Below are 26,548 nucleotides of genomic sequence, written 5' to 3' on the forward strand. Positions count from 1 at the left end.
CTTCTCCCTTTGCACAGGAAGGCAGCAGTAGCAGCTCAAAGCAGTTGGGCTGGGAGGAGAAGTTGTGGTCAGGTCCAGCTCGGACCTCCTGGTGTTGTTGCTGCTGCGATAGAGGAAGGCAGCTGCCTCTGGCAGGAAATTCTTTGAGCTGCAGAAAGCATCTCCCGCCTGCCTGCTGGAAGGGTTTGCAAGTGGTGCTGAGGCAGCAGCAGGGGGAAGATGCCCTTTAGACTCTAATGAGAACTAGAGAAGTGAAAGACTTTGCAAAGAAGGCTCTGCACGTTTATGCTACCCTGCACGTTTATGCTACCCTCATGCCGCAGGGTTACAGCCCTTGTGGGGAAGCCATGGGTCACAGCCTCACTCAAACAGCTACACAACAACAATCAATGAAACCTCTGAAAAGAGGGAGATATCCCCTAGCAGAGATGCTCAGCAGCACCAGGGAAGGCTATCCTCTTGCCACCTTGGGCAAATGGGCTCCAGCACCTGTCCCAAGGCATGCACACAAGGCCTGCAGGATGGGGCTGCAGAGCTGCAGAAATCGTTCCCATCTCTTGTGCATCAGCTGAGCGAGGTCTGATCTAGAGGGCTCATGCTGTGAATCTGCAGTGGAGATAGCTGGTGCTGTCCTCCTGCCCACCACCCTTTGGCTTTGTCCTGAATTTTTGTGAATCCCCTTCTAGAGCACCTAAGTGTTCGCATATACAAAAAAAGCCCGGTTGCCCAAGGGTGGTATGGCACCCGAAAGGCAGGAGCTGTACTGCTGTGCCTGGCTGCGATCCTGCTGCTGGGACCTAGGCAGCAGCTGAACCTTTTCCTCTGGTCACAGTCTTTGCTTTACAATTTGGAGAATGTGTGTCATGGCCCACATGAGGCAGCATATATTTCTTACACACCTCCTGTTACTGGCCCATTCTTGTGTAAGATTGCACCTTGCAGATTGCAAATAGGAGTGCACATTAAAATAGTAAATCCTATCCAAAGACGACTGGCAGTTTAAAAGAATTGTATTTTGTGTTTTGTTTTGCTCTACTCTAGGAAGTAAGCCCAAGGGCACTCAGTATGTGTGGAAACACTACAAGGGCAGAGTCTTACAGGAAATTAAATTTCTAGAATAAAAGATAATCTACTCTCCGCTTCTTTTTCCCAGGGAAGGAGGAAGAGGGAGGGAGAGAGAGGAGGGAGAGAAGAGGCAGCTGGGGTTTTGTAGAACTGCCCAGGACAAAAGAAAATGCACAAGCTAAAGAATTAATGATGAAATAGGTTCCTCAGGTGCAAGGATTGTGCAATTACACTGCATGCAGTATCTTTATTATAAAACTTCAAATATGGTGATATCTTGTAGGGAGAAACAGATCAGGACTAAAAGCTTCAGAACACCATTGCATTTATCTATCAATATTTGTATATATAAAAGATATATATATATATGCACGTATAGGTATGTGTATATATTTGTGTATATATACACATATGTGCATATATATATATATGTATGTATATGTACATCTATATGTATATGCGTGGGTAACCATTCACGTATTAATCAGTCATTCACAGTTACCAAGTAGGAACAGTAACTGGGAGGTCAACCCCAGTCGTATGCTCAACAGCAGCGACCATACTGGCATATCAGTTGCTTAAAGTGTTCAAAAAGTTCCCTCATGGGAAAGTGTGAGTGTTGTCTGGGTTTTAGGCATCTCTGGCCACTCAAACCAGCCAGTCCCATCCGCTTTAGATACCACCTGAGTTACAGGGCGCTTGGTGTATTTCCCGTTTGTGTCTCTCTCCAGCCTGTTTCAGGCATCCACAGAACAACCAGCCCCTCAGCCTGCGGGTCAGGGCTCTGCTGAGAGCCGCCACCATCCTGGCCCATGGCTTACCAGCCAGCGGGTTCACAGGAAGCTTTAACAGATGACTCTTACTGCTCTCTCAGCTCACACTCAGTATTTTTTCCACTCTTCAGCCTTTTTTTCCTGGTGACTATTTCTCCACTCATCCCTAGGGCACTTGTTCATTCACATAAGGGTTTTTTCTTGATACCCACAGTGTCATTTCTAGGCTACAACTTCCAAACCCTTCCAGCCCAGGAGCTGCAGGCCCTGGTAGCAGATGGGGAGTCAGGATCATACCTCCATATATTCCTCCACATTGACTTCAACAAAACACATGCATAGCATTTATTTCTTTGTTGCTTATCTAATTGCTTACTCACTAAGCTCTTTCTGGGCTGGAAGCCTCATTCAGATCTGTCAACTGGGAGCCAGGCCCCAGCATGATGCCTTAAACTTGGGCACCGTTTCCCTCCAAAGAGCGGGTTCCCACTCCTGCTGTGAGCCCCGTCCCTCCCTACGAAGCCAATCCACTCTGCTGAGACGAGGGAAGGAGTGGCCAAGTGTCCCGAGTTCAGAAGCATAAACAGTTCCTTTCAGTACTGAATCTGAGGCGGGGGAAGAAATGTTTCTAAGGCACCCCTCCGTGCTGCTCGGGCAGTGCAGGAGTCTGCTGGTAATTTCAGCCTCCCTTTCACAATGCAGGCAGGGCAGGACATGCCAAGGGAAAAGGAGGAAGATGCTAAAAAAGATGCTAAAAAGTAAGAACCCCCAAAGCATCCATGATAGAAGCAAGCTCAAGAAGCTGCTTCCACTTTTCCTGTCCTACAAGGTTGCCCAAACAGTGCATCCCTGTGGATGTCCTGCTGGGAGGATTTCTCAACTTCAGGTTACCTGTTCAGGATAAAAGTTTTTGACTTGTAGCTCTACAAGACAGTGCCAACAAAAGATGACTGTGAGGACGTCGCGTGCAGAGAGGAGTGCTTGTCCAGGCTGCGCCCATTGAAAGCACTGTAGTCTTTGCAGATCAACAGAAAACGTGCACATTTTCTGAAAGCTTCACGGAGATGCTTCTTGAACTTCTCACCCACGAAGGCGTAGATGACCGGGTTGAGGCAGCAGTGGATGAAGGAGAGTGCCTCAGCCAGCTCCATGGCTAGGTCTAGCCTTTGGCTTGTCTGGCAGTCATCGATGATGTACATATTCCTCAGAGAGTCCAGAAAAAGCACAATGTTGACGGGGGTCCAGAAGAGGAAGAACACAATGACGACAATAAAAACCAGTTTCATTGCTTTGTACTTGTTCTGAGTATGGCACTTCTGCAGGTTTTTCAAAATGCTGTGGTAGCAGAAAATGAGGACACCAACAGGGATCAGCCACCCCAGGACATTGACTTCAAAATTACTGAAAGTCTTCCAGCTATTGTTGCTGTCAGGATAGTGAGGGATGCACTTAGTCCGGTTATTGTCATTCATTTCCTGGAAAAAAATTAAGTCTGGCGCTGATGCTAAAATGGCGACTGCCCAAAGGACCAGGCTGGTGATAATGCCATGGGCAGTTGTCCGAACCTGTAGAGCATAGACAGACCGGACAATGGCCAAGTACCTGTCGACGCTCATGATGGTTATGAAGAAGACACTGCTGTAGAAACCAATGAAGTAAGCTGAGCTGATGATTTTACACATCGTATTTCCAAAAGTCCACTGGTTTACGATGGAGTACTGAACCAAGAAGGGAAGGGAGAAAACAAAGAGGAGGTCAGAGATGGCGAGGTTCAGCAGATACACGTCAGTCATGGCCCTGACTTTCTTGAAGACTGTTAGGACCCAAATGACCAAAGCATTTCCCACGAGGCCAGTCATAAACAGTAGGGAGTACAGCACTGGAAAAAAGGTAGATGCAAATGCTGGAATATTTTCAAGATCACAGCTGATGTCCAGTTCTGGGTAGAAGAAAGCATATTCATAGGCTCCAGAGGAGTTAGATGTTGGTGACGTGCAACCCACCTGTGCAAGGACAATGAAGTTCATGAGGCTCAAATCCCAGATTACCCTCTTAGTAAATATACGAGGCACAAGTCAGCTCATACCAAGCCTCATGAGGACAAAACAGCTGTGCCTCAGTTGTGTTGGAGGATGCAAACGAGGAATGAACATGAGTGACCAGTCCTCCCCTGGAAGATCTGGGATGAGGTTCTTGCACCAGAGGGGCAGAGGAGATCAAGGAAAATGCAGCTGTGGTGGTAAACCAGAGGTTACCAGTATCCCCTCGCCAGCTCCGTGTGGAGTGCCCAGCCCCATGCCTGCAACCCAAGTGGGGCACCAGCGCCAGAGACAGGGAGCATCCCCAAACCAGCAACCAAATGGGCATGGCCCAGGGGCTGAGAGGCCCCGACATAGGTTTTGGGGTCCTATTCCACATTTCCTTCAGAAAGGAGAAAGGGAGCAGGGTTCAGGGAGCAACTGACATGTAAATGCTCATCTCCTAAAAGCTGTGTTTCCGGTTAGCTGGGTGCCAGAAATAGCCCTTCATGAGACAAGTCACTTTTGCAGAGGATTCCCTGCACAATTCAAGCAGGTTTTCAGCGGTAAAGGCACCAGCACGTACAGGTCACCTGTGGGTGCTGCACGTGGCATGTTCTCTCCACCCCAGGTGAGATCAGCGGTGGCAGCTCTAGCCTGAGGGGCGACTACCCAAAGAGCAGACCCGGCTTTCTGTCCCTTCCTCCCTCCTCCCAAGCTTTGCCCTCTTGGCCTGTGCCAGCACAAACTGCTGCTGCCAGCAGCTCATGCCCACCAAGACTTCACTCTGCTAACAGGGATGGCTGTTTTTTCTTTCAACACCAGCGGCTCTGCTCTCCTGGCACCTCTCAGGATGCACCAGCAGCAGCAACTTCCCTGCTCCCTGGCCCCTCGCAGCCCCCCAGCAGTAACTACTGCATCCCTGGGCAGCACCTGTGACAGCAAACAGCTAAAGATGATGGGTGGCAGCACATCTCCCGGTCAGGATGGACACTCCTAGCACTACCCCTACCCTCAAAGACAGCCTTCTTCCACAAGCACAGTCTCATCAGCCAAAGGTATTTTCACTCAATGTCTTTTTTCAGAGAACAACAATCACACTGATTTCTTCTAAACCCCGTCGTCCCTACTAGCACTATGTGTCCCCATAGGCAAAACTGGACCTCTCAGATGTGCTACTGGCCTCAGCTTGCAGGGCAGCAGCCCAGCGGGGAATGACTCACCGACACGTCCTCGGAGCTGCCTCTGCCCAGCAGGTACGTCAAGTTCCCCTCCATAATCCAACACTGTGTCTGAAAGAGTGCCAAAAAAATGTCTTTATATCACAAGTTTTTAAGAAGCGGGCATACCTTCAAACATACATGCCATCAGTATTTACCTTAGCTTATGTTGCAATGCCAAGTCACAGGCAAGGTCCTCACCGTAGCAGTGCAGAGTCATAAAATGCCTTTTCCTCTGTGTGACATGTGTTACACTGAAGACATATAAAATGCCAAGCCAATGAGTTCAGCCTCTGTACTTGACACTTAGAGAAACGGAAACGTGTCAGGTTTATCTTCTGAATAATCAGTAACTTTTTTCACTTTGAGTATTTATACGAACGTCAGTGGAAGAGATTTGCAATTTTCCGTGTCTCTGAAGTGCTCCCGTCCCTCACCTGGGTGCCCCCGTCCCACCTGCTGCTCCTGCTCTGCAGTCCTCGTGGCTGGGAGAGAGGAAGCAGCGCTGTCTCTCCTCTGCTCCAAGGATTTTCAGTGAAGATGTCTGTGGGGATGGCCCAATGCTGCCAATAGCCAGCGATGGCAAAGGGCATCATGTTTGCTTTAACATTTTTCCGTGGAAGGCGCCTTCCCCCTGCACCCTCCCACACACAGACAGAAATACCCAAGGGAACTGGTCATAGAATCATAGAATCATTTACGTTGGAAAAGACCTTTAAGATCATCAAGTCCAACCGTAAACGCAACACTGCCAAATCCATATCACCCTTCTTTCCCCAAACATGCACCCTGCAGGACGCTTTCGCAGATTAACAGTGAAGTAAAGCCCTGAACAGCACTGGATTTCCACCAACTCTGCCAAGTACCTGCTGGGGCCTCATCCTGACCCAACACATCTTTCATCCCACAGCTGTCTCCAATCTCCCCCATAACACAAGATATATGGGAAAGAGCAGCACTACTGAGCAGCAGGCAGCATTTGAAGTGTGTGTTAACTCCTTAAATACTGCTGCTCCTCACTATAGCCTGGTGCTATTACTGTAATTCAGGCAAGTCACATCTCCTTTTTTTTTGTTTTTGAGCAAACAATACCTCACTGGGTATCAGTCCATAGATGTGCTGCTAGAGATCCCCATGTGGAATGGTCTATCGTCTCTCTCAAACCCTTTGAATGCCCACCTTCATTCAACATCGCTCCAAAGGCAGAGGGATAAATCTCCATGAACCGAGAAAATCTGCAACTATTCCACATGTGACAGTGGGTCGCTTTCTTTAGCCGTGATGGGCGGTGTGATATTGGGTCAAAGTTTTACACGTGAATCAAGCTATATGTATATGATAGTCTGACTGACAGTGAAGCTCTGCTGGGTATTAACTCTTGCAATAGGTGAAACCAGAAACTGAAGCCAGAAACAAACTCCTTTGTCATAGAAGTTACTGGCAGTGTTGAAGTGGGATTTCCATTATCCATTTGCAGGTTTAAAACGGCACTCACATCTCTGTCAGTGTTGGTGGCAGAGAAGATACCCACGAATTATGCAATGTGGAAAAAGGTGGCAACCAAACAGGAATTTGGTCCCTTAGGCAGTTCTGTACCTCCCATCTCCTAAATAGAGACGACAGGCTCCCCAAGCACAAAGAACAAGCAGCCCCAGCAGCACCGAGATGCCCAGGCATCTCCCAGTGCAGCTCACAAGCCACCCCATGCGGTAGCTGGGACTGAGGGTGACACCTGGGACGCTCACACCACAGACGTCGTGCTCAGGGGGGGGCGTTTCACCGAGCCTGAGCGAGAGAGAGGACAGGCTGCCTGTGGCATTTGCACAGAGCCTGTGGCAGGACATTCTCCGGTGCCTGCGCTGGCTGGTGCAGATACAGCAGCACAAAGCACCCTCGGAGCCACCCCTGCTCCCTGGACCCACGGCACGGGTGGCTTCACAAGCCTTCCTGGGGTCAGGCTTTGTCCCCAGCCGGAGATGCCAAAGGGCACCTCTGCTTGCAGCTCACCGAGCTCCACCCCAGGCTCTTCCTACGGGGGAAGCACTGGCCAGAGGAGACGAGATGTCAGCCGGCATCAGTGACGGCAGTGGCACAGGCTGCTGGCACCTCGTGTGCAGGGGAGAGACAAGGCCAAACACCCTTGTCAGGGAGACTTTGGCTGTGCCCTGCATGGCAGTGGGAAGCCCTGTCTGAGGGGAGCCCAGGAACAAGGTAAATTGGCCACCAGCCCTGGCGGGAAGGCAGCCAGTGTCCCCCCACTCCAAAGAGCAGTGTCAGGGGGAGAGGAGGAGGAGGAGGAGCAGGAGGAGGAGGAGGCAGATGCCCACAAGGAGCAGAGAGGGCTGCAGCTGTCCCTGGGTAGCCACCCTGCAGGCAGGACAGTGCCTGGGCTCTGGTGCTGCTCCTGCTGGCAGCGTGCTCAAGTGGCAGCGTGCCCCAGCCCTGGACAGGGTGCCCCACTCTTGCCTGCCCCCTCCTCGGCCTCACAGGCGCACTTACGGTGTTATGGCAGAGAGAAAATGTGAGTACCAGTATGAGATAAACATAACCTGTTTCTTCTGGACAGAGCCTCAGCAGAAAACTTCCTACAGGCACTGCAGAGCCAAACCCTCCTGGTTACAGCAGGGTCCTGGTCTGCAGCATGGCAGCACACGTCCCCCTGGGGATCCTTTTGGCTCAGGTCAAGAGCTGGAAAACGCATTTCTTAACTCGTAACCACAAATTTGGCACCTTCAGTAGCAGAGGGATGCTCGGCTGCAGCGGTGCAGGGAGGGGTGGTGCTGGGTGCAAACACACCTGCCAGCTTCAGCTCTGCCTCTCAGGGCTCGCCAGCAGCACCTTTCCTGCAGTGACGTCAAGGCCATTTGCTAATCTGCCCGACACACGTCATAACATCACCTTGCTCATGTGCTCTGGTGCGCCCACTGGGCCGTGCACCATGAGCCACGTCCGTGCCTCCGCCACGTGTGAGTGCGTGTGCGCAGTGTGCTGGGGTCTCCCTGTCTGTAACTGGGGTGAGGCTGGTCCTTGGTGCCGGATGGTCACGGTGACCTGCAGATCCCTCTAAATGGGCAGGGATCCTGTGGGATCCTCCTGTGAAAGATGCCCTCACGGCAAAACGCATGCAGGGCATGTGGTCCACCTCCCTGGTCACGGCCAGATTGACTGCGTCGGTGTCACCCCTGCATGATGCTTGTCAAACCACCAGAAACACCCGCTGTGGAGAGGTGTCCATTCCACGGCCCCAGACCCATTGGCTCTGACGTGGAGGTGGGTTTGTTGTCCAGTGCTGTCACTGGAAATGATCTTGCGGGAGGGGTCTCTCCTGCACTGGCAGTGCCTCAAAGCAGTGTTTGGCTCTGCAGAGAGGCTTGCATCCCTCAGCAGAGTCAGCGACAATTCGCTTTCCAGTTCCTGTCTCTCAGCAACTGGGGAAATTTGGGACCGTGGTGAGACCATAGTGTGAGGCATGGGGGCAGAAGGGACCATGGGTTCAGACAGAAGTATCCTACACCTTAAGCCAATAGTGTCTGGGCACCCCACCTGTAGCCACCCCTGAGCAGGGACCAGTCTGCACCCAGATCATGCAGATAATTTTTGCCTTCCCCCTTTTTTAATGAAGAATAAATGTGTCTCCCACTGAGTTGAGCTGTCTCCTTGCATCTCTCCAGGACAGTGACATGAAGGGCTGAGGCTGCTTCTGCTGGGTTTTCCTGCAGAAGTGAAGCACAGAAATCATCCCTGAAGACATGCGTGTGATCAGCGGTGCTGCTTCACCTCCTCATTCATCGTGAATCTTATTTTAAAGAAGCAAAACTCTTCCAGGTCCACAGCAAGACAAGAACCTGGAGACTGCCGTTACTGCCAGGGTTTCAGGCTGGAAGAGCTCTTTCTCAAGATGTGCACCGTTTGGTCACTATTCTTGCAAGTCCCTGCTTTGCTTCAGGAAACAACGCAAGTGCCCATTGCAGCTCCACCCAAAGACATGGAGGGAGAGGATCCAGCCACACCACCCTCAGCTCCGTACAAAAGCACAGCTCCATACAGAAACGTTTCAAATGCATCACTTGGGTTTGTCAGCCTTATTAGAGTTGTTAAGCTCGCTCCTCTAAACAACCATTTAAATGTGTTTTTACTGTGTCTTCAAAGCAAAAGTCAAACAAGATGCAAACTACTGTGGCTAAAGTCGGAATCAGTTCTGAGAACAAAACATCCCTGTAAGGGCTCGGGTACCTAACCAGTCCCACCCAGCACAGCAGAAACGCCAAAGGAAGCCAACCAAAGGAGCTTTTTCAAAATGACATGTATCTCCAAGCCAGCTTCCTTATATAATCAGTGATGATGTATTAGGTTTACATGGCAAGGTTTTGGTAGCAGGGGGGCTGCAGGGTTGGCTTCTGTGAGAAGATGCCAGAAGCTGCCCCCATGTTGGAAGTAACCAGTTCCAGCTGACTCCAAGGCAGACCTGCCACTGGCCAAAGCTGAGCGCATGAGCGACATTGGTAGCATCTCTGTGATAACATATTTAAGACAGGGTAAAAAATGCTGTGCAACAGCAGCTGTGGGAGAGGAGTGAGAACATGTGAGAGAAACAGCCCTGCAGACACCAAGGTCAGTGAAGGAGGGGGAGGAGGTGCCCCAGGCGCCGGAGCAGAGATTCTGCTGCAGCCCCTGAAGACAATGGTGATGCAGGTTGTCCCCCGTGGAGGTCCATGGTGGAGCAAGATGTTACCTAGGGAAAGGAGGGATGGGGGGTGAGCTGATCCTCTTTTCCATGAGTTAGCAGGCAGAGTCAGTTAATGAAATGTAAGACAACAGCCACTCCCCAGAGGAGGGAACTGCGTAATGAGAGAGGAGCTGGCAAAAGGGAAGAGGGAGTCCCTAATCAAGAGCTTTTGCTAGCCCGTGTATTAGATTTTCTCGGAGAAGTATATTCCCTCTTTCTTAAGAGGCTGCCATGTGACAAAACGAGCAAACACGTGGCTATTGCTGCGCCCAGGATTTTCTTTCAAAGAACAGCCCACCTTAGCTGGAGTGTGACATGTCTGTACCTGCCGCCCCTTACCCGGCCAGGGCACGGCAAGCTGGCACGCGAGTTTCTCAGAAAAGCAGCTCCTCGAAGCCGCTGCCCGCTCCTCCCAGCCTCCTCCGGCTTCACTGATAAGAAATGGCTGGCTCTGCGGGCGCAGCGAAGACACGCAGTCTGAGGGCTGACGCGGATCTAAAATAGAAGCGCCTCATTTTGGCGCCTCGCTCCTTCAATGCTGTGGAAGCCCAGCCCTCCTCAGCTCCGGGCCCAGGATGTGGAAGACCGAGTGGAAACACTAGTGGTAAGAAAGTGTCAGGATTTTGACCACCACAGTCTCCGCAACGAGACGGTTGGGGGGGGGGGGCGGGCAGAGGGAAGACATAAAAACTACCCGTTATAAACCGTCCCCTGCTCGCTGCCCGTGTCTGACAGAGCCCACTGGGACTCAGTGGCTGGATATTGAACAGCCATGAGATGTAACAAAAATGCGATCTCGGGGGCGAGGCGGCAAGCTGCGGCTGGCTGTTGCTCCCTCTCAGGCTCGGGCCCGGCGCTGGCCGGGCGCCTGCACGGCGGGGCCCGCCTGGGCGCGGCCGCGGAAGGCCACAGGCAGGGCCAGGCGCTGCCGGAGGGGGGGGGGGCGCGGGCGCGGCGGGCGCGGCACGCGAAGCGTTAAGGGGAGGCGCATGCGCCGTGCAGGGCTGCGCTCACACCCGCCCCCCCCCGCCCCCCCCCCCCCCGCCTCCCCGGTTTGGCTCGGGGCTGGCTGCTCGGATTGGCCAGCGGGGGCGGAGCGCCGTGGACGTCACTCGTGCCCGCCGCGCTCACTGGCTGCGGAGCGGCGCTGGGATGCCGGGGCGAGAGGCTGAGGTAGTGACGCGCGGCCGGGCCGGCCCGTTGGGACGTCGGTAACCGACCGTTGTCACCGGGCCCTCCTCGCTCGCTCTTCTGAGGAGAGCCCGGCGGCAGCGCCCGGGTGGGAGGCGGCGGGGGGCTCGCTGCGCCCCTTCTCCTCCTCCTCCGTCGTGTCCCGCGGCCGCCCGGCTCTTGGGAGGCGGGCCTCGGGGCAGCCTGAGGGACGTAAGGCGGCAACAAACTGTGGGGCTGCCCCGCCGGCGGGCCCGTGCGGTGGGGGCGTTGAGGGGCGGCCGCTGTCCCGCCCGTGCAGCGCGGCCCGAGGGTCCTAACGGGTTTTCGGAGGGGTGTGAAAGTCGGCGGTGGAAGGCAGCCATGTGCAGCTCGCTGCGAAAGACACATTCGTGGCTTTTGAGTGTGCCCCTCCAGAAACCACCGTGCTGCAAAAATCTTTTCTGACGTGATTCTGCTCTAAGGGATGTAGAAACTCATTCTTCATTAACAAAACACTATTATGTATTTTATTAAAAAAATCTCCACCTTGTGGTTTGTTCCTCCTGCCTTATCACCCGAGAAGTGCTGAGAGGTGGCAGCCAGTGTGGATAGGAAAGGCAGACCTTAGCTGAGCAGGCTGTGCTGTGCTTTAGGTGCATTTGAGCTGGGTTTGGGCGGTGGGCAGTTTTAAGGGGGAGCTCCGCTAGTGCCCGTGGCAGTGGGGGCCCCTTGGTGTGCAATGGGGAGAACGGGTTGGAGGCTCTGCCAGCAGGGTGCGAAGCAGAGGTGGATGGGATTGGGGCTAAGGCACTGGTAGTTGGTGAGATGGTGGGAAGGGGGCACCCATTTCCTTTAACATGGCAAATGGTTACCAAATGGCTGCTAATACATTTGACGTTCAGAAAACTCTTTCCAACTGAATTGCAAGGAGTTTCTGGAACAATCTCCCAGAAAAAGCAGAGGGACCAAAAACCACAAATAAAACTTGATCAGGCAGAGCATGATCTGAAAGGTCTGAAAAAGTTTTCTGTGCCCTGAGCAGCAGTCCTCAGTTAATCTCCCTTTCCTATAACAAGCGACATATCAGCTGCTATATTTCCTCTTGTGCCATTCTTAATTAAGCGGTAATTTAAAGTCCTCTTGTTCCAGATGCATCCAGTCCTAAAGGCCTTCGTGTGTGGCTCCATCAGTGGGACTTGCTCCACACTCCTCTTCCAACCCCTTGACCTGCTGAAAACACGCTTGCAAACTCTGCAGCCTGCTGTCAATGGGTGAGAGAGTGGGGATGTGTATGCATGGTGTGGGGGTGCTCCACCGTAGGCTTCTGCCTGATTTGCTGGCTGGGGCTTGGAGTTCAGGTTGTAATTCAGATACTGAGAGTCTTTCTGAAATAGGAGGTATGTTTTTATAGCATGGAGAAGGATTGATATTTTGCTCCAGGAGAGAGAAAATGGCTGCTCTTGTGAACACTACTTTAATAACATGTGACCAGAGCATTTGTCTGTATGCATCTGAGAGACTGGTGTTTCCTGGAGTGACCACCGTGCAGTTTCACAGGGTGTCCTCTGCCTGAAAATCATGTGTGGTTGCCACATAACCTGTCCACGTGTGCAGCTGCTCCCATTTGCCTGGTGTAGTCAACTGTGACTACATCTGCTGCTGCTAACAAAGGAGTGAGTAACTAAAGATGCTAATGAGAGAGGTCTCTAACGTGTGTTACAAGTGGTGGGAAAGCAGAAGGTGACAGAGAAGCCCTGGAACGAGTGACCAAGGAAAGCCTCCGAGGTGCCGGGGTAATGCTCAGAGATACAAGTGAAAGGGGGTGGCTGCAGAGTACGTCTGCCAGAGAGCATAAGCAGGTCACCTCTGCAGTTCCTGTCTTGTCTTTCTTTCAGGTCTGGTCGTGCTGGGATGGTAATGCTGCTCTTTAGGGTTGTTCGTACCGAGAGTCTTCTGGGGCTCTGGAAAGGTGTCTCTCCAGTAAGTGGCTGTTTTAACCCTGACTTCTAAAATTAAATACATAAATAAACCTACCATTTATTGCTAACTATGGACTGGATTTAAATAGCCAGCTCTTGTCCAATTATGAATGAAGCCATGTGATTTAGATGGTTAAATCCTATTTTAAGGAGTTAATGTTGTGAATTCCACTGATTAGGTCATAGCAGTCACTGTGGATTTGCAGTCCTCAGCAGCTGAACACTTGAATACTATTGCAAATGTGGGGTGGCAACTGCACCAACCTCATTTTGTTTTGGAATATCTTGTTCCTAGAAAACTGCAGTTGAGGAATGCATTAAATCTTGACATCATTTGAATCAATTGGCTCTCAATGCTGTAAATGATTTTTACCTTGTCTTCTTTCCTCAGTTAGCTGAGGAAAAATCACTAAAGTGATTTTTGTTTTGTTTTGGTGCAAAGCTTCTTGTCAAGTTTAACAGTCTCTGAAATGTTCTGTAGTACATTTTGTGTTATGTGTGCTTTTTCTTTCTTCATCTGCTTCTGTTTCTTCTGAAGTCCTTTGCAAGATGTATTCCTGGGGTTGGGATTTACTTCAGCACTTTGTACATGTTGAAGCAAAAGTTTCTAGTGGACCGTTCACCCACAGCCCTGGAGTCTGTCTTTCTGGGTGCCACCGCACGTGCAGTATCTGGGATTTGCATGTTGCCAGTGACTGTAGTGAAGACCCGATATGAGGTGAGTGTAACTTTCTAATTAGTTCCCTGTTAATGATGTCGCACCCCTTCCTCATGATGAAAAAGAAATTATTCCGTCTGGAGAAGGCTGCTGCCACTTGAGTACAGTCAGGGATGTAGTCCTGATTTCATCCTGGTTCACACATTGTGCAGGAAAAGCCATGCACTGATTTTTAGGCAACAAGTGCAAGATGAAACAGAATTAACCCTGAGATTTTTAAGTTTCAATTGTATACAATGTGTAATTTTAGCGTCTTTCTTATTTTACCTTCTTGAAGGATTGTTTTAAAGGCTGAGGTAGGTGGAACCCAGTTTTTGCCTTGGGCTGCCCTCTCTGCTGCCATCACTAACACTTGTTTGGACAGGGTGGCCTTGGGGCGTGTGTAGGGCTCCTTGGCCTGTTCCTGGCACATGGATGACTGACTGTTGTCTACCCTTGCAGAGTGGAAGATTTGGCTATGGGAGTGTATATGGAGCTCTGAAGGATATCTATCAGACGGAAGGGGCTCGTGGCATGTTCAGTGGGCTCACCGCAACGCTGCTGCGGGATGCACCCTTCTCTGGGATCTACCTGATGTTCTACACGCAGACCAAAAACTTCACACCTCAGGGTAAGGCTGCACATTGGAGGCTGTAATGGGAGATGTTTCTTTTCTCGCATCTTGCCCTGCAGTTGATTGCCTGCATCTTCTGCTTATTGCCCTTTACCTCAGTAGTTAAATTAGTCTCTTGTAGGGCGTTAGGTGGGACATTCGCATTTTCCTATGGAGAACTGTAGACCTGTAGCTCAGGTCAGTGTAGAAATGGAAATTGGCCCTAAATTGATTGATTGTCTTTATGGAGACTGATGCATAAGGTGGGTTAGTGAACAGTTGAAAGAGAAGATGTGTTCAGCCGTCCTTTCTCAGCTAGTTGTCTTGTATACTGACCAGTTTCCACTAACCCGGGGTTTCTCTGATGTTAGAACTGGCTGGGGCAACACTTGCACAATCTTTCCTTCTCTGGGTTCCTGTCAAATTCAGTTCTCCAGCAAGTGAGGCTTTTTAATAGTGCTAACTTTTGACTTGTAGCCACTTTTCCACTTGAAAGGTTTCTCTACCCTGCATGGATTTTAACTTCTCGTAGACCCCGACGTTGATTTAATCATTCAGTACCTTTTCACTTTGTCACGCAGCATGAGTATTCCTGGCCTGTTTTGTGTCTGAGTGCATTCCCTTTGCTCTGTTGCAGACCAGCTGGATCCAGTGGTCATGCCCTTGCTGAATTTTGGCTGTGGGATCTTTGCGGGAATCTTGGCCTCACTGGCAACACAGCCTGCTGATGTCATCAAAACACACATGCAGCTGTCCCCCCACAAGTACCGCAGGACAAGCCAGGCCATTGCCTTCATCTACAAGGTGAGGTGAATCCCTTCTAATATGCACAACCACAGCCTTACTTCTGATCTCCTCGCCTGAAGCATAGCTATGATAAGAAAGTTGTTGTCTTTTAAAGCAGGTGAAGAAATGTGACTGCTTGATGTGCTCTTGCAGTCAGGCTAATCAGTGTCAGCGTTTTCAGAAGCTGAGGTGGGTCATGCTGTGGGAGACTGAGGCTGAATCTCTTGTCACTGGTTTATGTGCGGACTTGTTCAGTAATAACTGGGAAGTACTGTGGTTGATGGTCTGAAAGCAGTCAGAGGCTTCAGTTCATTCCTGGCTTTTCCTTGTAATTAGAGAGGATATTGTCACTACTCAGATGTGTTTCTTCCTCCTTTTGAATGGATTGCAAGGCAGTGAACTTGCTCCATGGTTATTCTTGCCATTCTTCAGTCCTGTATCTGTTTTCACAAAATTACAGATGATGGGGAATTGGAGAGCAAGCTCAGAGTACTGGAACACAAAGGTGGGCATATTCCAGCAATTCCGTCTCTCCACAGGCCTGCTTCATGTTTCAGGCTGGTGAATGATTTCACTTCAGTTTTGTGTGTTACATACTGATTCTTACACTGGTAGTGATGGAAAGCGGTTAGCTTATTTCAGCTTAACTTCATTTCAGCTTAGCTTAGTATGTAGGCTTGGAGGAGCTGTACTTACAGCTGCTGCTGTGTGTGGTTTATCGGTGTAGGCACATCTATGATTACCACACTGGGGCAAAGGGTTTCTTTAGTATGTAGTGTGAAATGCCAGTTTCAGATATAAGCCAGCTACAAAACAATTCTTTGCCCTTTGGACACTAAAAGAGAAAGAAATGCCCAGATCTGTATCCCAGGAATGGGATGGAGATGTACTCAGAGCCCACCTTTCCCTTCCTGCCCTCAGAAGGGCAGATCTTGGCAAGTTTGCTTTGTTTCCGTATTGAACTCTGTTCCTAAACAGGAATCTGTTTATTTGTGCATGGATTTTTTTGTGCATGGTACGTTTTTCTCATATCAGAATGTTTTTTTACTTCAGTACTTACCAATCTCAGTTTTTACGAAACAGCTAAGTGACTTTTGTAAATATGAAGCTCTAAGATGAGGACAAGTAATTTTCCTGAAGTGTCTTTAAACTGTTACACCCTCGCCTTCTCTTTGTTGGACCTGAGTGTGGCTTTCCCCATCCATTGTCCCAATCCTGGCATTCCTTTCTCCACTCACTGCTCTTCTTCCTTTCTTGGGTAGCCCTGCAATTGCACAGCGCTACAGGTTCTTCCTAAACATTAAATGCTATTTAAGCCTGGGTCTTTCAGAAACTGATCTGGGTCTGAGCTGAAATATATCCCGTGCTGTTCCATTTAATAAATGATGAGAAGTTAAAACACTAGAGGCAGATTATGATGGGTTGCTGTTTGTTTATCTCCTGTTGCAGGACTTCGGGTTGGTCGGCTTTTTCCGAGGTGGTGTGCCCCGTGCCCTCAGGCGGACTCTGATGGCAGCTATGGCATGGACGATGTATGAACAGATGATGGAAAAAATGGGCTTGAAATCTTGACTGACTTGCACAAGAAATGACCAGCTTCACTCCTTCTCCTGCTTGCTGTGATCAACTGGCACTAGGAAGTTCCCAGTTCCATGGAGGAATAAGCCTTGCTCAGCCAGGAGGAAGAAAGCCTTTCTGAGATAGGGGATTAGGCCTTTTGGCAAGTAGAGGAAGGAAGGATCGGATCTTTACGTCATTTGGTCAATGCATTCCAGAAGGACTGCACTTGCAGACTGCCATGGGAAACATCAGGGTTTCCATAGCCTGGTAACTATGCTGAGAGAAAAGCCCCTTTTAAAAATAGCTCTGTGCTCACCACCTTTATGCAATGAGACATTGCTGAGCAAAAGTGTTTGAGGAGAAAGCAGTGATTGCAGAACCTGCCAGCCTGTTCCTTGCTGGTCTGGCCAGTAAGGCCACAATGACCCACCGTCTGATGTAGATCCTCCTTCCACATATGCTTTGTTCTCACAGGGGAACATTGCAGACCACGGTGGGAGACAGGATTGCTGATGTCACAGGAGTGGGTGGAAGAGAAATGAAGTGCAGAAGGAAAGCTAGGAACACTTTTGTACTGTACATGATAGCAGAGAAGGTAACTGGAATCTCTTTGCTGTGTCATGTGTTATTATGTAGTTGAGCATCTTAACACTCTTGAAACGTGCTTCTGCCCCTACAGCAGTGTTTGCACAGGAATTAAGAAGCATAAGGCACTTTAGAGTTGATTGCTACCAAAGTTCTACTTGTTCTCTGAAAAACATTTTCTCTGCTGCTCTGACTATATCAGGAACACTCGAGTATGTTTTTTTTATCCAGTTGTACTAGAGACTTATTTGCTTCCTATTATTCATTTGTTAATCCTGGATCAACACCCTCAGTGTGAGCTGGTCCTTAAATGTAGCTTTTAGGGTCATAGCTCATAATGCATAAATGTATAATGGAAGCAGATATAGATACTGACACTTCAGATTTCCCTTAAAAGCTGCTGCTGATTGCATGTGGAGTATCTCTGGATTTGCTCTTTTCTGTAAGCTTTCTCCAAAGTTTGAGACCTATGAGTGTTTGGTAGGAAACTTTAATTCTCTTTGGGCTCCACACAGACCCTTCACAGTTTCCCAGCTGATAATTTTCTCTTAGCAGGTAGTCCATATTTCAGTATTCCTGAGTTTAGGCTTAGAGATGAATACACTTTTTTCATCCACTGTGCCTTCTTCCTCATTCCTAGTTTGTTACAAAGACCTCATAGTGTGTGCTGTCCAAACTTGGGTACAGCCTGCTCCGCTCTTCACTTGTGCCTCTGTGCTGGCTGGCTGGATTGGGACTCTTGCAGCTCCGTTGGCGTTGCCGCAGAGCTGGGCATAGAAGCCCTGTTCTGTAGTGTGGCTTGCATAGAAGCCCTGTTCTGTAGTGTGGCTTGCAGAAAACATAGCTTTGGCTTTTATTTTCTTAAATATCTAGGGATATTACAATTCACTTTAGAAACAGAGCAGATGTCTCTAAATATGAAGACATGACACTGTAGCTGTGTGAAAAACCGGTACTACCTACGTATTGTTCGTAAAATTTAGAGTAATTTGCACAATCACTGCCTGCCCTGGCAACCTCCTGACCACAAGAGTAGAGGGGACGTGGGTTGTAAAAGATGTTCTTTACCAGATTCCAACTCCAAGAAGGTTTGATGACTGATGTGAAAGTTAAGTCTGAATAAAGCGTAAGGGGACAGGCTGGAGGCTTGGAAGGTGCTGCCTGTTTTTAGCCTCAGCCCATCTGCAAGGGGAGACTGGCGCTACACAGTGCAGCAGTCTCCAAGAATGGTGGTGGAGCATCCTGTGTGCACGTCTGTATGTTAATAACAGAGCACTGCATCAAATCATTCCATGTTGTGACTGACAAGCTGTCACATTCCCTCTGCTGCTTCTCACTGTCAGGCATGTGGGCACATCATTTGCCAAATCCTAAATATGAAGACCTTTTCCTTTCTTTTGCTGTCCTTCCTACCCTTAATGACCTGAACTCGTGAGGGTGCATGAAACAGTGGTAACTGCACATCCTGCTGGTTGTTACCCTGAGCACTACAGGCACAGAGAGCTGGAAAACCAAGTCTAGGATTGCTGACCGGGTGGAGTAAACCGGCAATTACATGAGTTACCTCATATGTCTTTTACTTCCCTATGCATGGGATCAAACCAACATATTATACTGGAAGCCTGAATTTATTTGGGGCTTTCTTAATCTTTCTTAATCTTATCTTAATAACAATCTTTCTTATTGTTCATCCTGGGCTGTGGCAGTCAAGGGCTGTGTATGGTGTGGCTTGCAAGGTGCTTCATGAATATTTTAGTTCCTGATTTAGCAGTGGCAAAGCAGTGTGCAACTTGTGCAGACAGAAACTTAGGCTCTTAAAAATGAGGCAAACGAGCAAAGAATGCTAGGTGATAAATCTTGAATTAAGTAACGTCATCATCAGAAACTTGAAAAGCAGGAATGCTTCAGTGGCTTCTATGCCCTATACTCCTGCCTGGTCACATAACAAAGGAAGAACTAGAGAATTTATTCTGATGTGCCGGTGTCTTAAAGTCTACCTATTTTTTTTGTTTGGTTGTTTTTTTAAATCTGGATTCAGGCCTAAAGCAGTGTTACCTTTTCCTTTGGGAAAGTTCTTCCATGCCCCTCACTTTGTGGAGAATGAGGAGGCTCTTCGTTGTTGCAGTAGAGTGGAAGAGTATATACTTTTGAGTTGTGAATTAGCCTGGGCTCCTTTGAGTTTAAGAAATAGAGAATCTAAACTGCACTGTGTTTCATCAACCCTTGGTGCTGCAAATCCAAAAACTTCTCTACCTGTGAGCTGGAGAGAGTGAGTTTTGCAGTGCCAGCTTGTTCGTTGTTTTTCTTTATTATTTCTTGTCTCCGGTCTCTCATATATGGGGGAAGGGAAAGCCTGAAGTTCTGTTTCACTGTCTTCTGAAAGGTGTATCACATAGGCAGGAACAAGATTATTTCTCAGCTCTGATCCTTACCATCCTTCACCCTTCTCCCCTCTGCAACAACACTGTTTCTAATTTATTGAAGTTACTTCTTGATAGCTATAGCAAGTCAAGAAGAACAAGTGTGTGGACTTGAAGTTTAGATATATTGCCCTTGAGGTTGTATGCTTCTAATTAACAACAAATGGTCACTGTACAAATGCAAAGTAAATCAAATAAAAGATCAACACAGGTGCTTAATCACCTACCTGCATCATGCCAGCAATTCAACACTAACAATCCTATCAGATAATCATTTCCAAAGTCATCTTAGCTTGGATTCCAGAGGAGGTGGTGTGATCCCTTCTATATATGGCAGGATTGCAGTCGGATCTCTCTAGGAATGACCTCCATTGCTGGTGATACTATTAGTGAATGTGCATTGGCTCTGCTTGCCCCTGCAGCTGTAGTGCAAGAACACAACCGGTGAAAATGTTGATGCAGTCAGTATTTAAGTGAAGTGTAAGGATACAAGAGAAATAGTCTGATTATTTATGTTTTAGAAACTTCACATTTCCATTCTTCCTTTGCTGATGATTTTTTTTTTTTCTTGCACTGTTTGAACTGGAGCTTTGGAACATTGCATAGGTTTGGGTAATTATGAGTGTTTATGTATTTATATAAAATATTTATGTGAGAAGGTGTGTTATATGTTTCTATTAAAAACTGATCGCCAAAATGAACCATGTCATCTCTTCAGTGTTTCTTTAAAAAAACCAAACCAATCAAGCCCACAAGGGATGGGATGGAATAGAGGCTTAAGAAAGCAAAAGAAGTTTCCCAAGGCGACAAGACTGTTGCATGAGTTCAGAGCCCATACAAGGCCATGCCTATTCTCTTTTTCTATGGGGTATAATATACACAGGCTGTGTAGTGCTAGTACGACCTAAATCAGCTTTACTTAAATGGAAAAAACACATAGCAATGGAGAATCTTGTCTTTTTCACAGCTTCTTTTGCCTGCCTGCTGTGTGTAAAGACTGAGGGAAATTGAATCTCCGTACCAGTTGGTGAAATACCCGTCTTTAGGACAGTGGGGTTTTGAGCACTCTGTTTTTAATCTCCGGCCAACCAGGTCGTTGCTACTCAGGCAGTCTGATCTCGGTAGGGGACCAGAAATTATACCTGGGGTGTAATTCTCTACTGCGAGGCATAGTGCAAGGTGATGCTGGATTGCTGGGATCTCCTCTTGCTGTTGCAGCATGGTCCTGGGATTCAGTAGGAGGCAGGCTGTGCTAAGCAAAACATCAATATTGTTGATACCAATATGTACATCTTCCACATGTGAAGATCCTAAACCTCTCCTCTTTTCAGATGTTGCCTAGATGATGCATTCTTAGAGGGAGCAATTTTCATGAAGAATTATCTGTCTGTAACAGACTTACCAGACAGTCCTGGTGTGCAGCTTTGCCAGCTGGACCCGAACTGCTTGTGCAGGTACCTGATAACCAAATTAGGCTGGCGATAATGCCTGCTCTTAAATGCAGGGCTCCCCAGAGCTCTCCTGCTGCCTTGGAGAACCACCTCTGGTGTAGAGGGTGTTTCTGCTCTGTCGCGAATGAGTGGTTTAGAGGCCACTCAAAGAATCACTGTTGATGGTATTAGCAGAAAGTGATTTTAACAGAAATCTATAAAAGCGCGACTTAGCAGAGTTCAATGGCAAGGTTCACTCTATCACTTACTAAACAGATGAAGCATGCAAAGGAAAAGAGCATGGGAAACTGAGACGTCCTTGGCTAGTGTAAACACCGCTTAGCAACAACTAAAACATCAGCATGTTATCAACATTATTCTGATACTAAATCCAAAACACAGCACTATACCAGCTATTAGCAAGAAAATTAACTCTATCCCAGCCAAAACCAGAATATCATGTTAGAACTGAGTTGGGATGATTTACACAGAGGCTGAGAACAAAAAGGTTAAGGGAGACCCTCCCGTTGAGTCACGAGGTTCAGAGAAGACCCGGCTGGATCTAATCTTAGTCTCAGACTTGGGCAACGGTTTATGTCTGATACAAAAAGGGTAAGGAGGTCCTCCCGTTGAGTCACGACATTCAGAGTAGACCCAGCTGGACCTACCCCTAGTCCCAGACTTGGTCAACGGTATATGTCTAAAGATTATGTGTTTAGCAGCAGTCTAAGGTTCATTTACAACCTTAGATCATAAGATTTTAGCAGACTATATTTACTAGCAGGTACTTCCATCAATACACACACACGCACACGGATGCAAAGATAGATAAATATACAAAGATACACCTGTTAAAAATCCCCCTTGAGTTCAGTGAAATACGTAAAATGTCTTGGCATTTCTCAACGGGCAAAGGGTTGAGCCTCGAGGAGTATCGCAGCCCAGGTCCTGTGCCAGCCGCTGCCGGTCCTCTGAATATCGCAAACCTGAGAGTTTGCAAACTCTGAGGAGCGTTTCACTCAGAGGGAGATGCTGGGCACAACCCGCTGCAGTCCAGGAGAGCTCAAAGGGTCTCATTTAGGACCACCATTTATAGGTGCACAAGATGATTGACTTTAGTAATCTGTAAATTTCCTTCCTGGCCACAGTCCGAGGCGGTAGTGACTAAAATTCTGAAGGTTTCAGTGTTGTCACAACTGAGCTACAACTCAGATAAGATGGCGCCTGGGCCAGGCAGTGGGCGTACGTTCCCAGCCTCAGCCATGCAGAGTTTCTGATATGGTCGAGGCGCGCTCAACCGTCAGACTCAGTACACCAAGGCCGAGGTTTCATGGGAATTTCTGAGATCAACGAGCGGCCCAGGAGAAGGCGGGGGGGAATGTACCACCACATGCTCACGCTGCTGACAGCTGCCCCAGCTGTGAGAAGAGATTGCAGACGGGCTCCCTAACCCGCTTGGGTGATGGAGGGTGGGAACGATAAAAAAGGAACAGTTTAAAGGCACTGTCCTTGTAATAAAACACTGAATTACAGATCTCCCTTTCACCTAAAACCCAAGCAAACACATTGCTTGCTTTTTTATTTTTAATGTATTATGTGCCATGCATGATCACTGACATCAGTACTGAGCAGAAAATATGCCTCGTCTCACGCGCACACACACATATATGTGTGCTTTTGCAAAACCAATGTGGAGCTCTTGAATATGCTTATCCCTTCTAGCTGTGCTTCTGGTTTCAAAACTGATTTTCCACATTGCGCTGTTTCTTAATTTCCAATTTCATCACTATAAAATGCTTTGGGAGATTTTATCATAATGCATTAAGGAATTTTAATAAAAATGACAAAAAAAACAGTAAGAGGTTAAAATGAGACCTCCGCAACTTTTTTGAGAGATGTTAGGCAATTCTAGCTTTGTAGAACTAGAAATAAGAAGGGAATAGATTTGCCGAAGTATGTTTCCCCAAAACATGAAAGAAATAATAACAAACCTTTGGAGCACAAGCCAAGATGGTATTTACAAAGAAGCACGGTCTTGTGCAGCTTCACTGGAGGTGGGTTCCTCCATGGGTTCCTCTTTGTCTTCTGGAGGGTCCAGCTCCAGGGGTTCCACACCATCTCTGGGATGACACCCACTGGCACTTTCAGTGGGATAGATACTGCCCAAATATTTTTTTTCCTGAGCCTCTTCCCAAGATGCACCGTTTGATCCATTTGTCACAGGAGAGACAGCAGAGAACACCTCCGCTGCAGCCTAGCAGCTCTCTCCCACCACTGGGGCATCCTGTTACAGCGCCCTACTCCAGTTTGGGGGGAATAGACTGAATTCAAGGAGAAAGCTACCGGTAAACACTCTATGCTAAAATTGTTATTTGGCATTTCCATGTGTATCAATAAATATGTGGCTTAACTGCATGTGTGTCAGGCCCATAGATCTGAGAAATGCTTTTGTATCTGCCTTTCACATAGAATTGTTTTCTGCCCACAGGTTTCATACTTGATGTGATTTGTCTGCTCCTCTCTCACCCCCCCCCACTTTTTTTTTCTTTCTTTCTTTTTAAAATTAAAGCATCAGAAATTTCAATATTCCCTCCAGGACTGCAGATGATCCTCTGCCAAATGCAGCTTTTCTCTTGTGACACTTAATAACGTGTGATCTGAAAACATCTGCACCCAGTTGCTGACCCTTGCCACTCCATTGCAGAGTTGCCTAAAGCTCTGGGAGCAGCTCTCTGGTGAGGCAGAGAGAGGCTTTGTTATGCTCCAGGTTATGCACCAGAGACCCAGCTGACACACGGGGCCTGGCAGGAGCCAAGGTCCTAACCGTGAGCCACCGGAGCTCGGCGGGAGCTGCTCTGGCAGGTCAGGCATGGGCACGTACAGTATGAACCCCCTTGTGCTTTACTGGGACTGGGTAGAGGAATCAAGCCTCAAGCAAAACAATTCCCTAGCAATTGAATAAGGTGAGTAAGATCCAACCAGATAAATCTGGATAATAATAGAGGCCTTTTGGGGTGCACAGCCACTCACACTGAGGAATCATGTCAATAAAATCACGCATGCCCATCAGGTAAAGGTAGCAGAAATGCCAGATTTGCATATGGATGTAGCCACTGAATGCCTTGCTTTTGTTTTCTAGGACCTGAGCCTGGCTGAGCTGGCTTCTGCAAGCACAGTCCAGCCTATGGAGCAGGCATGCTACAGAAGCCATGCCTAGGTATGCTGTCCCAGCTGTCTGTGTGGGAAGAGATAGGGCAAGCGCCATCCCACCCCCTCTCCACGCCCTCCCAAACCTCTCGGCACACCAAACCAGAGCAGCTCAAACAGGAACAGCCCTGTCCACCTGAGTTACTCAATAACTTTGCCCACTGTGTGTGCTGTTGCCCACAGCTGTAGGGTAGCTTGTGATGAGAATGGCAGGGTGCATCACTCCAGGGGCTCTTCCAAGTATTTCACTGATTGCTGTCAGTGACTGACAACAGTTTACGCAACAGAAGTAGGAACATCTCTATCCTTCACATTCAAGCTCATTTAATATCAGCTTCAATATCTTTCTAATCAGATATGGTGTAAGAAGTTTCTCTCATTTAAGGAGTATTTTGAAGCTAACTCAACTTTTAAAAAACAACATCTGCCACACTCTGCATATAATTATGTAACCAAGTTCAGTGTGAATAGTGACAGGAGAGACATAGTCTAAAATACGTGATAAGACAGATACACTTCTACCTGAGGGACATGTTCATTAGTGACAGACATGTATTTTAAAGTGTCTCAGCACACAGTTAAAAAATAAAACAAACTTTCAGGTTGCTTAAGAAAATAATTATAAATACTTTACTGTCAAGCTTTAGTATGACTCTTCCAAGCCTTCTCATGGGCTGTGGAGCTCATGGTCTACCAGAAAGGGCCCAAACTGTAACAAGAAGAAATAAGTTAAGTATTAGAGATTCCAGAGGAGTCTGGAATGCTTACCAGCAGCACTCCTGTGGTAACATCGTACTTACTGCAAAATTCGTTACTGAACTTCCAATCATTATGTTCAAATATACTTTTAATACAGTTGGGTTTTGATTATGCAGGAGAACTCTCTAGACTAAATCCATTGCACACACTACAGTAACACCACCACCTCCCCTCTTTCCCCCAAGCTAATATTCACGTCGTGCTCCTGGTAGGAGGTACATGTTGTGTACAGCCCCAACAGGTCAGCTCTCACTGCCCACAGCGCACTTACCAAAGTGCAACCAAAGTCTAATCTGTTAGGTGCCTGTGTAATAGTTAATGTTCTTGCTGAGAGCTCACTTAACCATTTGCTGAGTTTCGTTTTACCTACCTTTGTCACCACCATGTGGCAAATGTGTGAACTATTCTCTTAAAGAATATTCTAAAACTGATCTGGTAATCTTGCTAATTAAGATCATCTAACAAGCATACAGAAAAGAACAGTGTGAGAGCCGGCTCCTGACTTTCAAGTTGAAGTTTTGTGGGAATGACGAAAAGTGACTGACAGTAAATGCACAAACTGCTGCTCACCAAAACAGGACAAGGTCTCATTTTACAGGAAGCGAAGAACATAGGTGAGATGATGTTGTAACCTGCTACTTAAATAATCTCCTCCAGAGCAACTCAGTGCGCAGCCATTGCAAAGGGGCTATGAGGAGGTTTGAAGCCCAGCCACGCTGCTATAGTTACATTAGATTAAAATAGATGAGAGAAAACTAAAGGACTGCTGTTATTAGAAAGACATGAACATGAATTATTACTTGCAGAAGGCACCGGCAATACTGTCTGCACCATCCAGAAATTTATCCAGATCTGGACGATAGCAAACATAACAAAGTAAATATCACTACTTTTCTTTTTTCTAAGAAACTCCGCTCTCGGGCCTGTGCTGCTCCCTGAATGTGACAGAGAAGAGGAAGATGACGGAGCATGTGAAGTCTGATCACTTTCTTCTTAAAAGCAAACAAACAAAAAAATCCCCCAAAGGGGAAATTATCACATTAACGTCCACTGCAGAACAGAACGTGTAAGTTCAGTGCCAATTTAACCTACTTCTACTGTAATTTTTACTTTCCCTAACAGACAGGGGCGGCCGTGGCTGCAGCTCTCCCAGCCGCCGCAGCACGGTGCCGGGCACTGCCAGCTCCCGGAGGGGGAACGGGAAAGCGGCAGAGATGCTACAGCCTCTCAGAGACCTCCTCCCCCTGTAAGCAACCCAGAAGCTACGTATACACTTCATCAAATAACCACCAACCCCTGAAAACGAGAGAGTGTATTTCAACAGGAAAACAGAATTCTAGAGTGTTACAATAAATCTTTGATTTCTCTCCAAGGGCTGAGAAGAAGCCCCAGGTTTGCTCAGAGCACAAAGCCTCAGCACACGGAAGAGGACGCTCCCATCTTACCAATTTCTTTCAGAACTGCTCCCAGAACGGGGGCGGGAAACAGCTCGGGAAAGGCGGCGGCGGCGGCGCCCGGGCCTACCCCCGCCCGGGCTCCCCGGCGGGCACCGCTGTCA

General features: G+C 48.1%; 2 protein-coding genes and 1 long non-coding RNA gene across 13 annotated transcripts; 1 reads left to right on the forward strand and 2 right to left on the reverse strand.

Moving 5' to 3' along the window:
• On the reverse strand, positions 1-10,731 carry LOC142079263 (C-C chemokine receptor type 8-like). Of its 7 annotated transcripts, none has more exons than XM_075143166.1 (4): positions 5,235-9,939; positions 5,080-5,148; positions 2,730-3,841; positions 1-175 (listed from the first exon to the last, which is right to left on the reverse strand). In XM_075143166.1, exons 2-3 carry the CDS (start codon positions 5,131-5,133, stop codon positions 2,762-2,764), a joined length of 1,134 nt encoding a protein of 377 aa, XP_074999267.1. In that variant the 5' UTR covers positions 5,134-5,148; positions 5,235-9,939; the 3' UTR covers positions 1-175; positions 2,730-2,761. The 7 variants fall into 7 exon arrangements, with proteins under 7 accessions (XP_074999267.1, XP_074999266.1, XP_074999269.1 ...); XM_075143165.1 differs by having other exon boundaries at positions 1-233; XM_075143168.1 differs by lacking the exon at positions 1-175 and having other exon boundaries at positions 5,235-5,311; positions 5,533-9,939.
• On the forward strand, positions 10,169-20,295 carry SLC25A38 (solute carrier family 25 member 38). 5 transcript variants are annotated; one of them, XM_075143172.1, is made up of 8 exons: positions 10,169-10,406; positions 12,104-12,225; positions 12,850-12,934; positions 13,472-13,651; positions 14,093-14,261; positions 14,881-15,047; positions 15,490-15,534; positions 16,479-20,295. In XM_075143172.1, exons 1-8 carry the CDS (start codon positions 10,338-10,340, stop codon positions 16,599-16,601), a joined length of 960 nt encoding a protein of 319 aa, XP_074999273.1. In that variant the 5' UTR covers positions 10,169-10,337; the 3' UTR covers positions 16,602-20,295. The 5 variants fall into 5 exon arrangements, with proteins under 5 accessions (XP_074999273.1, XP_074999275.1, XP_074999277.1 ...); XM_075143175.1 differs by lacking the exon at positions 10,169-10,406 and adding an exon at positions 11,025-11,607; XM_075143174.1 differs by lacking the exon at positions 15,490-15,534.
• On the reverse strand, positions 20,139-26,548 carry LOC142079266 (uncharacterized). The gene is made up of 4 exons (XR_012672584.1): positions 26,436-26,548; positions 24,861-24,940; positions 21,907-22,478; positions 20,139-21,200 (listed from the first exon to the last, which is right to left on the reverse strand). It is a non-coding gene; the product is annotated as an uncharacterized LOC142079266 (long non-coding RNA).

Source organism: Calonectris borealis, chromosome 2 (assembly GCF_964195595.1).
Source record: "Calonectris borealis chromosome 2, bCalBor7.hap1.2, whole genome shotgun sequence".
Lineage (NCBI taxonomy): Eukaryota > Metazoa > Chordata > Aves > Procellariiformes > Procellariidae > Calonectris > Calonectris borealis.